We start from the raw sequence: 11,661 nt of genomic DNA on the forward strand, positions 1-11,661 counted from the left end.
TGGCTGGATATAGCTCTTTATAGATTTATGACGCTTTATAATCATAAATAAGTGCTATAAAATATTTTCTCTGTGCCCATGCTTTTTTTAAATAAATAATTGTCCCAAAAAATTTTATTTTGTATTTTTATTTCTTTTTCGTTACATCTCTGTAACCTGTCTTACTCATCCACACGTGGCACTCACATCTTCCAGCTGTTTATGTAAGAGAGCGGCGAGGCTGTCTCTTGCGCGCGTGCCTCGCTCACCGGAAGAGGAAGGACGGTGAGTAAAAATTTCTGATGAAATCTCCATCTGGAGCGGCAGACGGACACAGGGAGAACCTCGGCGGCTCAACCTCAACAGCAGGCGGACACCGAGAAGTATTACCGACCCCAGCGAGGAGTCTAAAAACACAACCGGTGAAGGAGTTTATCAGAGCGGTTGTTGAGGCTGTTTTTGAAATCTTAAACCGTTGGGAACCAACCCGCCAGTACGCTGCCGGGGGCTAAGCTAACGTGCTAACTAGCAGAATAGCCACCGATCCTCGCAGTCTGAATTCGGACAGAATGGATTCTTCCCGCTTTTCAGACCGGTACCAGTCCTCATGTCACGGATCCAACTCGTCAGGCCTCATTGTCTACCTCAGCTCTGGCTCTACACGGAGGAAGTCCGACCACCGCTCTAAGCCTGACGCCGGTTTTATGGAGGATATTTCCTGGTTTCCGCGCTGCTCCGGTGCTCTGTAAGCCCAAGTGTTTGACAGCTGTCAGACCAGCAGCAGGCGTCGCTGCTGGAGATTTTAAACTCTGCACTTTAACACAGCAACATGTTCAGAAACGCTAACGGTGAAGCACGTTTTCCTAGCGGCCCAGGCTCTCCTTCCTCCCCGCAGCTCGCTTCGGTCACCTTTGACGGCCAGGAAAGCTCGTGGATCGGCCTGCTGTCCAGGCCCGCGCTGTCTCTGCTGCGGAGACTCCGCCTGTGGGGCGCAGCGCCCGCAGAGATCAGCAACAGCTTCATCGGTGAGGAGAACGACATTTTACGACAGTTAAATGGAATAATGCCGTTTACGCCTCCTGTGGGACATCAATTTACGCGATGTAAACACGACGGAGTACCCGGTGTTGGCCTCCTGGATCCAGGGACAGGCGGCCCTGTGTCCTGGATGTCTGCTGGGATGGATCACAGCCTGCAGCCTCAGATAAGCTATTTCTCCTCCATCAGGGCTCATATAAACAAAAATCTGAAGAATCCTCAGGAAGTACAAGGCGCTGGAGGGAGGCCCTTGGTTCCGGTGAGCCCCCCAATGAGGAGCAGCTCTGCAGGTAAAATTGGGCCTTGGTGGGGCAGCTTTATACAAATAGAGGAAAGCTCAGAGACATGTCTTCTGTCTGAGGTGACGGAAACGGGCCGGCTTTGTTCTCCCTCTGTAGCCCAGATAAAAGCCCCCCCTACTGACACCACCCCTGTGTTAGAGTCGGTGCTGCCAGAAAACGCTGGACCTCCCTGCCTGGATGACAGCAAAGCCCCTCACAGAGTCCAGAACAAAGCTGGCTTCACGGAAGGTGAGCGGGGCTGCAGAGGGGCAGGACTTCCTTTACCTGAGCATGATAACGGGTATTCCAGCCTAGAGGAGGAGCATTCCCAGATGGGCCTCCTTTCCCAGCTGAGGGCCCCCAGTGAAGAAGGGAACCAGCTGGAGCCCAGCGTCCCTCAGATGGAGGAGATCCCAGAACAGCCTGAACCTGAAGAGGTGGTCTCCGTTCCCCAGTGTCAAAACAAAAGCATCGCCTTCATCATGGGCTGCCCCTGCAGCGACGACGAGAGCAGCCAATCAGAATCTGACTCTGAGTCTGATGATGATGACGATGATGACGGCTTTGACAGCGAGGGCTCCTCTGATCTGTCCGACTCCTCAAACGAAGATGAGGATGATGAGGCTTCAGACTCTGACAGTGAACCCGACTCAGAATCGGAGCGTCTCTGGACCTCCCTGTGCCAAAGTCAGGACCCCTACAACCCCCGAAATTTTACCGCCCGCCTGCACACAGGCCCGCCCGCCAGGACCGCCCCCACCCTGCCCGTCAGTGTTCCAGCTCCCTCACCTGCCTCCACCCCTCATTCCCCCCCGGCGTCTTCTCCTACCCCCATCTCTGCCTCCCCTCCATCCAGCCAAGACACTTGGGACGATTCAACGTCGGCCAGTGAGGTGGATGAAGCGGAGAGTCTCCGCCTGCTGAGCTCTTTCAGTTGTTCTGCAGACCCATACAGCCCTTTAAACTTTAAGGCTCCACTCAGGACTCAAGGCCCCACTGAGCCGCCTCCTAAAACCAGGAACAGAACCAGTGCAATGCCTCAGACTCCCCCTCAGGCTCTCCATCATAATACTGCATCCCCACCTGAGTACAGGAAGGAGGGAGCTGAGGAGAGGCTGGACAGCGGCTTCTCAGAGGCCTCCACCACGCAGCAAAGCTGCAAGATCCCCAAAAAGGTCAGTCCAGCTCACTTCCTGTCCTCTAACACTTCAATCTGTGATCAGGTACAGAGCCGCTTGCTTACGGAGTCTAACAGAGTGCAAAAAAGTATTTGATTAGCTGTCCCACCAACAAAACATGTCATGTTCGTTTTAGGAACATTTTAGAAGCACTTTAACTATTAGACGTGATCTAAAATAAGGTCCATAAACAACACATTATATGATTAAATAATCAGCATTTTATTACTTTAACTATTTTTGACAACAATAAATATAACCAAATATTTATTACAGAAAGTATCAGTGACTGAGCTCAGCTGCTCCTGTTTGCATACTGCAGAAATACGCCTAAAGATCTCCAGATCTTTCAAGATTCAGGTTTGTCGTTTGGACCACAGCCACTTCCTGGTTGCACTGTCTGTTTTGGGGGTCACTGTCATCCTCGAAGATCTAACCATTTTCATTTTACTGAGGGATGTTACTGAAAACCACGTGGTACTCTGGATCATCTAGATGGGCTGTCATGGGGGGAGGCATGTATGCGCTGCAGGATTTGATTCTATGATGCTGTAGCGTGTTGGCAACAGCTTTCTCATGGTCAGACATTACCTGGAGCTCCAATCTGAGGAAGATCAGGCGTCATCTTAAGTTTCTCATATTTCGAAGGATAACACCAGTAGTTGTTACTTTCTCTGCAAACTGCTGACCTGTAGTCCATCCCAGCCTTGTGCAGGTCTACAGTTAAATCTCCTGGTAGACAGACTGGTGTCTGATTGTGTAGATGACCGTTTCTCCAGGTAATTAAGGCAGGACAGGGTAGCTTCTCAGTCTATGGCATCCTGAATTCCATAATTTTATTCAATGCGTGGGTCTTTTTAAGTTTGGGCCATTTTCAAATTGGTTGCGCAGTGAAGGAGATGGCTGGGTACGCTGATCCAGATCCTGGTTCTGCCGTTTAAAGGGAGTCATTCCTTTCCACTGTCCCCGTATTCTTCCTCAGAAGGAGACATGAATGCATAGTGGTACCAGGAGAGATCTGAGACCGGTGTCAGAGCTGTCTGACCTTAAATGATGCTCATTGTGTCGGTCCACCATGATCTCCTCCTGTTGCTTCAGTCAGCAGGACCTGAGATTTCATCATTTTAGAACCAGAACCAACTCAGCTATCTTTATATCTGTTGGCTAGAGAGGAAATGTTTAAAGTAAATAGAGCTGGAAGGAATTCATTGTTGGAATCTTTTATTGATTGTGGAGGAAAAAAACACCCCCTCTAACAACATCAACACAAGTTCAACAGACAGAAACCTTACATGGTAGGTTCTGTTCAGGTTGTTTACTGTGAGCATGAAGTCACAGGGTGTTCAGGCCTCTGCAGGATTCAGTTTCATGTGTCAGGATCTCATGTTTCTGCAGCATGAAGCCTCGCTCCAGCTGATCCAGAGTCTGTCTGTGTGAGAAAACAGCAGCCTGCAGCTGAACGATCCTTGGATCAGTTACCAGAACTCTTACTGCTGATATTCTGCTCAATCCCAGTGAAGCTTATGGTTGTTTGGACCTACAGAAACCTGGTGCTGATGAAAGAACCCAGAACCCGATCCACTCAAGGTCTAGCTTCTCAAAATCCACTGGGTTGCTGGTGACTGGGTTTTAAAGCAACGAAAAACTCAGAACAAATGAAAATTACACCGGTAAAATGTTTACCAATATAAACATGTTAGATATTGTTGGAAAGCTTAGACTGTCCACAATTTAAACGCCAAGTTGATTTTTATCGACATAGCGAGGAACAAATTAACACATAGCAGCATGTCAAAATTTAAACATGACAAAGCAGCCACAACAGCATACCTTTGAAAGCATCCAAAAGCCGTCTTAAAAATCCAATCTTCAATTTTTTAATCTCCATTCGTCCATAAGGGTCCACAGATTAAAAGTAATCCAGAATATTCATAATAAAAATATTCCACCATGAGAAATTTGCCATGTGCAGCTTGGGCTGTTTTTACTCCCCCAATTTTCATTTACATTTTGAAACACTTAACACATAATTTGGGCTTACAGTTCATCAGTTATTTACTTTTCTATTTGGATATGCAAAATAGGCAAGGATTACTTCAAAATGAGGTGGATGTTAAGAGGCTAGCAGAGCTAACAGAAGATGGGTGTTATGCAATCTTGATATATTCATTGTCCACCCCAGAAGATATGGCAAATATTATATTCAATCAAATAATATTCAGATGGTCATATCTTCTTCTGTCCACACACCCACCTGGCTTTGTGTTAGAACTACAAACAGATAAACCCGCACATAATTGGAATGAATTCACCAGCATGTCCTTTCAAAATGTAAGAGTTTATGGACAAAAATTGTTCATCTCCAAGTTAAACATATTTCACATGTACTTCACTTTGTACACAAAGAAGGAGGAATGCAGAAGGTTTGAAAACCATTATCAATAAAATGATTCAATGTTATCAGAGTTTTCCATGTTTTTTTCTTGGACAACCAAAGTTTATCTAGAAGAATTTGGAATCAAGTCAAGTTGGCTTTTTACTATTTAGAGCAAGTGGAGTGCAAACCCATGATATTAATAAAACATGTAAATATATGGATCATTGAACAATTTGCTTAATAAAAATCCTCATAACCTTTACATAATAAGCAGACATAAGGGAATTCATTTTAATATCCTCTTTGATAATATTATGCTAATCAAATGTGATGAAACGCATGATATGCTATTTATCTTTATGAACAGCTCGAAACATGTTCTTTGCTGGTCTTACACAACATTAAATGCATGAAGAAAAAAAAAACTGTTAGCTGGAAACTTAAAATTTTGTGCCAGATCTGCAGCATCTGCTGATCTGCGTTTTGGAGAGGGTAGAGTTTTCTCCAGCATTTAGCAGCTTAGCATAGCACACCCACATCAGGGGTGTTCTTTGTTCTCCGGAGCTCCACTCCACAGTTCCTGAAACTCAGAATTTTTGCTGCAAAATTGTTTCGCAGCCATTTGGTGCTAGTATTAACCACCAGGTCTACTTAGGCTTTGATCAGTCTGCAGATCCTGGTCTTTAGCATGTGACCTTCCATGTTGGCATCTCTACCGATGTGATCCTCAGAGCCTCGCAGCAAAAAGAAGCATGAAGTTGTTGCTTTTTCCTCAAAGAACCATGAGAGGCAGGATTGCCTATCCTGTGGGAGAGGAAGGGGTTGAAAATGGAGAGGAGAGCCACAGCTGCTCAATGATCAGAGTTAATATCAGCATGGACGTTTGTCCCTAAAGCCGGGCATACACTGTACGATATTTCCAACCGTTGCACCCATTGCAGCTCAAACTGTACGACGAGACCACAGGGTTTAAAGGTTCACAGCTCACTATGTTTGTTTTTACACTGTACAGCCCGACGCTCTGATGTATCTTACTGCTCACACTGCCCGTCCAAAAACCACATGTTGGACTGGTCACCGAGCGATGGCACTGGTCAGACTCTTCGATCTGGAATAAGAAGAACTCCCTTGTTTGCACATGCACAATGCTCGACGTTCTGTTAAATCAGCTCGTAGCTCTGCTTCAACAGCAGGATTTGCTTACGACGGTCGACTGAATTTCAAACGTTTGATTTTCTCCTGACCTTGAAATTCCTGATTGGGAGGTGGTCGCGAGAGGCTAATCGTCCCTCGTATGCTTCACGATGCAGGACGCACCATGAGGCTAAAACTCGGCCCGATTGAAAAAATTCTCACACAACCGGAGAATCGGCCTGAAAAGGGCCAAAAAATAGTACAGTGTATGTCCAGCTTAATGCCTCAAATTAATACCATGGTTTATAAGGCCCAAAACGTGTCATAAATGCGGTATAGAGATCAGGATTTTTCCTGCAGTGGTCGTGTTGCTGCTGCTCAGCTAGTTCTGGTTCTGTTCTGTGATTTTCATCTGTGTTCTGACCACCTGTCTCTCCTCTGTCAGGTCCATTTTAGTGACACTGTGGAGGAGCACTTGATTAACTCTGAGGAGGACCGGCGAGGTCCGTGGGAGGAGCTGGCCCGGGATCGCTGCCGGTTCCTGCGGCGCTGTCAGGAGGTTGAGCAAAGCATCGGGTTCTGTTTGCAGCCACAGCACCGGCAGCAGATGTTCCAGAGACTCAACGCTCTTTCCGACACCTGACAGGAACCACAGGTGGACGAACCCAGTGCCGGTTCTGTCACGGTAACTGACTTTCTGCGTGAAGAGGTCGGAGTTTGAATAAATTTTAATCAAGCTGCTGCTTTCATCATTTTCACAACAGAGCCGAACGGAGGCTTTGTCTAAGATGTTCAGGTTCACACAGCGCCTGCTCTAACCAGCGGGTCAAACCAGGATGCAGGAAATCTGCTTCAGAGACATGAAGGAGTGTTTGTGCTTTGTGTTAATTAAAATCTAGATTATTGCCAATTAAATTTTTTATTTTAAGGATTCAAATTTCAAACTTTCAGTGTTTCTCTAATTATAACCTGCAGCAGGTGTGGTAGCGAGCTGCCTAACGGGCTGGAGCCAGTGTTTGTCCCGGGCTTAGCTGTGGCCCATTAAAGCCAAAGACAACGGGAGGAAAACTTGGACGCTGAGTGTCAGAATCCCTGTGGTATTAAAGTGCTCCGCTGTTGATCTGAACGTCCAGCAGGAGGCGCTGTGCAGAGCATTCAGCAGAACATCTCCTGAAAGTTTTAAGCTAAAGAAGAAAATCAAGCAGAATCCAACCAGATGGTCTTTGCTCAGACTGATCCCCTTTGGCCTCAGATCCTCCTGGATCGATGGATGAAGTTCTGGTCAAATAAATCACAGAAATGTTTTTATGAAGAATATGGAAACAAAATGATAAAGGTGCACCCACTGATTAAAAAAACTGATAACCTGGAGAAACTCAGAGTTCCCACACTATCAGAGACCCTAAAGGCAGCACTGAACACAACCCACAAACAGTCTGATGAATTTTAGTTTCCATAACAACCTTGAATGAACTCTTCTACATCTTCAGTTTAATATTCAGGAAACAGGCCTAATATGGATGGTGTTTTTGTCCGGTCAACTCTTTGCTGCCTTCAGGTATTAATAAAGTGTGGGAATTACAACTTTCTCCTTTGATTTCTTGTCTAATAGCAGAGCTGATCTTAATAAGAACTATTTAAACTACAGAACGAGGAATATTTTCTTCCTGTTGAAATTCTTAATTTCACAATGTTTTTCAATCTTAAATACAGAGTTAAACTTCAGGCTGACCTAAATCTTAAAATAACTGCTGCCATGGGGCCTTGGGGCTTGTCAGATTATTCCTGTGATTAAACTCCACAGATTAACTCAGGATATTTGTTGAATCATCTTTATTGAAGCAGTAAATGGATCAGATGTTATCTGCTGGAATGAAGAACTGCAGGAAATGTTTGACAGGATGGATGGAGATAATAATGGACGTCAGTGGGGGGAACCCGGACAGGTAGATTCCTCTGCAGAGGGCTTTGTTGGGCCTTCGTGGATCGTTTGGGTAAAATGGGACGTTCAGGTCAACAGTTCAGAGAACAGGAAGCTGAAGCGATGCTGGATCGTGTGACGTTTGCAGGAAGACGAGTGTTTGACTGAGTTTAGGACTTAAAATAATCAGAGTGACAGTGCCAGTTTGATCCGAATCTTTGGTGTTTACTTTTAATCAGAGGATGGTTTTTATTTTTCTAACTCATGGTTCAATCCGTGCCTCTTGGTCTCCTCGCAGACCAATGATGAGCTAATAAACCTGTGTTGATCAAAGCTGACTCCTGTCTGTCATTTCCTCAGGGACACTGTCTGGATGCTGCCCTGCATCAAGGTCACCTGGTCACCCAGACCCACTGATAGACTGGGATGATTGTAAAGACAACATTTTCTGACTGGTTTTAATTGTAAAAATAACCAAATATCACTTTTATCAAATAATATAATAAAAAAGCTTATTCAGTTTAAAACATTTTAAGTTGGACGTTAAAGTTCTGAGAACTTTTTTCATTAAATTACAGTTTTATTATGATTTATTTGTGTTGGAAACGGGTGTTAAAACTACAGATACCTGTGTTAGGAAGGATTAGGAAAAGTACCAAATGATCTCCTTTACTTAAGTAAAAGTACTAACGTACAGGTTCTACGTTATACTTAACACAAGAAGCACTATTTTGTAGATTGATTTCCCTGTTTTGCTCATGTGTTTGTAGAACAAAGGATAACTTGGTCTAGTTCTGTTCTTCATTACAATGCAGCATAATATTGATTGAACTAAATTGAACCTGCAGTAGCAGCTGAAAAGTATTAGAGTTCTGGTATCCATTACAGCATTAAAGAATGACTTCCGGTTCAAGGGTCAAACGGCGCCGTCGTCCAATCAGCGATGTCTCATGTTTCCCACTGATACCTACCTTTTCCGGTAGGTTAATGAATTGTGTTTTCCTTAATGTAGTTGAGCTTTGCTTTATGTAGTTTTGTTTTTCTTAATGTAGTTGCGATTTTAGATTTGTAGTTGCAGTTTGCACTTCAGGGCCACCGTAGGGATATTTGTGTTCAAAAGTAATAAGTAAAAGAAATAAGTCCTCAAAACAAAATCACAAGTACAAATGCAAAAACAATACAATTTATTTAATGGACACTTATGAGTAGAAATAAAAATTGTCCCACAGAAAGGAAATACAGGTGTGAGAGCTGCTTGAACAGAAAGTAGGTTTGAGTTTGAGCCTGAAGAGGATTCTGGCTCATTTCCTTCAGTTAAACCAGATTAAAGGTTCAGTTTCCCAACCTGAAGTTACTACTGGTTCATTTCACCTGTTTTACCTGCAGTAGCATCAATGGCAGCTAGATGGCACCAAACATTAAAATAAAATGGAAGAACGTAAAATAGTCTGGAGAAAAATCTATACTAGATAGAAAATCATAGTTTAAATAAATGCAGCATTAATAGATTATTCAGATATTAAATTAAAACAAATTCCACTCCAATAAATGGAATGAATCACCACAAGATGATTGTAGCAAAGCAGGACTGCCTGGATGCTGGTTACCTCTGCAAAGGAGATTGTGTTAGGTTCTGTCAGTCTGTCTGTCTACAGGATAATTTGAAAAGCTGTGAATGGATTATAAAGAAGTTTTGACCTCAGACCAAGGAACAGTCCATGAACTTTTGGTGATTTTCCACATCATAATTTGATGCAGTATATTTTTAAAAAGTATTCTTTAACGTTAGTTGGCAGAACATGCAGTTCCCCCCGAAACCAGAGAGTGGCAGCAGTGTCTATTGACAGCTTCAGCATGGGTTGTCTGGAAGTATACTGAAGACCAAAAAAACTGGAAAGGTGAGCCATGCCTCGCAGAGTGAATGAAGAAGGTGAGAGCAGAACAAACACTAGAGGCTGCAGACACACTGTGCCTTATTTATAAAATTATGAAAGGATTTTAAGGATCTTGTTACCAAAGGTGCGCCTCGTGCCAAGGAACAATTCCTTTAAATTTGGTATTGATCAACATCGTGCAAGTTTCAGCTATAGGTGTAAATCACAATGTGTGGCAAAGTGCTGCTTGGCAGAGATTTGCGCTCTTAGAGTGCTTTTTAGTTTACTTTGGATTTCGTTATTTTTTTCATTTATTTATTTATTTTTTGTGTGTCTCATTCCAGTAATATCTAGGACCACTTAGATTGGGTTGGATATGATTTTTTTTAGCAAGGTTCCATTGTGGGGTCCCTGATCATATCTATGGAGACTGTGAAACCCTGCTTTCTTTAATTCAATACGTCCATGAGGCTCACTGGATCGGATCCATATCTTTAAAAGCCCTGGCATAGGTCTGGATTGGGTTCTAGTTCCTGACGTGGAACCACACCTTGGCTGTGTTCTTTGGCCATGTGGGTTATTGTTAATGGACAAGATTAAAATGCCAAGTATTCATAATATTCTGATTTCCATATTCAGCAATGATACGACAACAACATACTGTATTTCCTGATTGTGTGCACGTCTACATAACTGTAAATACTGTATTTTTTAGTTTCTACTTTGATTTGAGAATCCAAATTTGCATTTTATAACATTTGTAAGTAACTAATTTCTTTGCTTTTTGTTTTGAACGTTGTCCTTATTAGCAGTGACATCTAGAGGCTTAATAGCAAAATTAAAACTACATGACTGCAGATTTCTAAACTATAGGGGCTGAAAGGTCCCCAAGAAGTCTATGGGTTGTCCCTCTAGAATTTCTATGCTATGTTGGTTTGATGGGGCCCAGATTAAAGGTGGTTCTGTTATAGTTTTCACACAATTGTTCTAGTAGGATCTGATTTTTTTTTTACATGCAGAACTTCTATAGACATTTGGCTCAATCTGAATACCTCAAATCAGTTAGGACAGATAAACCACTGCATAAGCTGCCCCAATAAGTGCTATCTGAATAGTGTTGTCAGTTAGGAAGGAGTTACAACCAGGGAGTAGAACTGCTTGATTAAATGTAAGGACCTGATGATGTCCCTAGCTGCTGCTAAGAACTATGCAGTTGATCACCCTTTGTGTCACAAACCTTATAGGCAAGCCCACCTCACTGAGTTGAACAAAAACATTAAATGTCCTCACTTTCATATGTGTTGGGTATTATAATGGAGGGCCTTAGCCATTCGCTACATTTATGTCACCTGTTTTTTCTGTAGCTCTTTTCCTTAAGACTATTATCACAATTTAACCAGCGTCATTTATATGCATGTCCGCCGCGTAATGAGATCCGTAAGGCTGAAGGTTTTCCAGATGATGCACAGAAGTGTGAAGCTCCTTTGCTGCCCTGGATAGTCTTCTTACAGTTGACATGGTGAAGGGATAGGAGCAGCAAGTAGGAGCTACAGTTTGACGTATTCAGATTGCGCCACCATCCACTGCAGCTCAAGCAGTCTATAGACTCCTCCTCCGAATACCTCAAATCAGTAAGGACAGTTAACCACCATGGAAGTTGCCACAATAAGTGCAATGTTAATAGTGCTGACAAGAAGGAGCTAGGAGCAGCAAGCATAACTGCTTAAGCTCCTTTGCTGCCCTGGATAGTCTTCTTACAGTTGGCACTGCGAAAGGTGAAGGGATAGGAGCGGAAAGTTGGAGCTACAGTTTGAGGTATTCAGATTGAGCCAGCGTCCTCTGGAGCTCAGGCAGTCTATAGACTCCGCCATCATTGGCT

General features: G+C 43.6%; 1 protein-coding gene across 1 annotated transcript; it reads left to right on the forward strand.

Annotated features, from left to right (window-relative positions):
* The first annotated feature begins 249 nt into the window (after positions 1–249).
* On the forward strand, positions 250–8,261 carry LOC107101534 (protein phosphatase 1 regulatory subunit 15B-like). The gene is made up of 2 exons (XM_015400486.1): positions 250–2,473; positions 6,370–8,261. The coding sequence occupies exons 1-2, from the start codon at positions 809–811 to the stop codon at positions 6,628–6,630; spliced, it is 1,926 nt and encodes a 641-aa protein (XP_015255972.1). The 5' UTR covers positions 250–808; the 3' UTR covers positions 6,631–8,261.
* Positions 8,262–11,661: the final 3,400 nt, after the last annotated feature.

This window comes from Cyprinodon variegatus, unplaced genomic scaffold (assembly GCF_000732505.1).
Source record: "Cyprinodon variegatus isolate N-32 unplaced genomic scaffold, C_variegatus-1.0 Scaffold31, whole genome shotgun sequence".
NCBI lineage: Eukaryota > Metazoa > Chordata > Actinopteri > Cyprinodontiformes > Cyprinodontidae > Cyprinodon > Cyprinodon variegatus.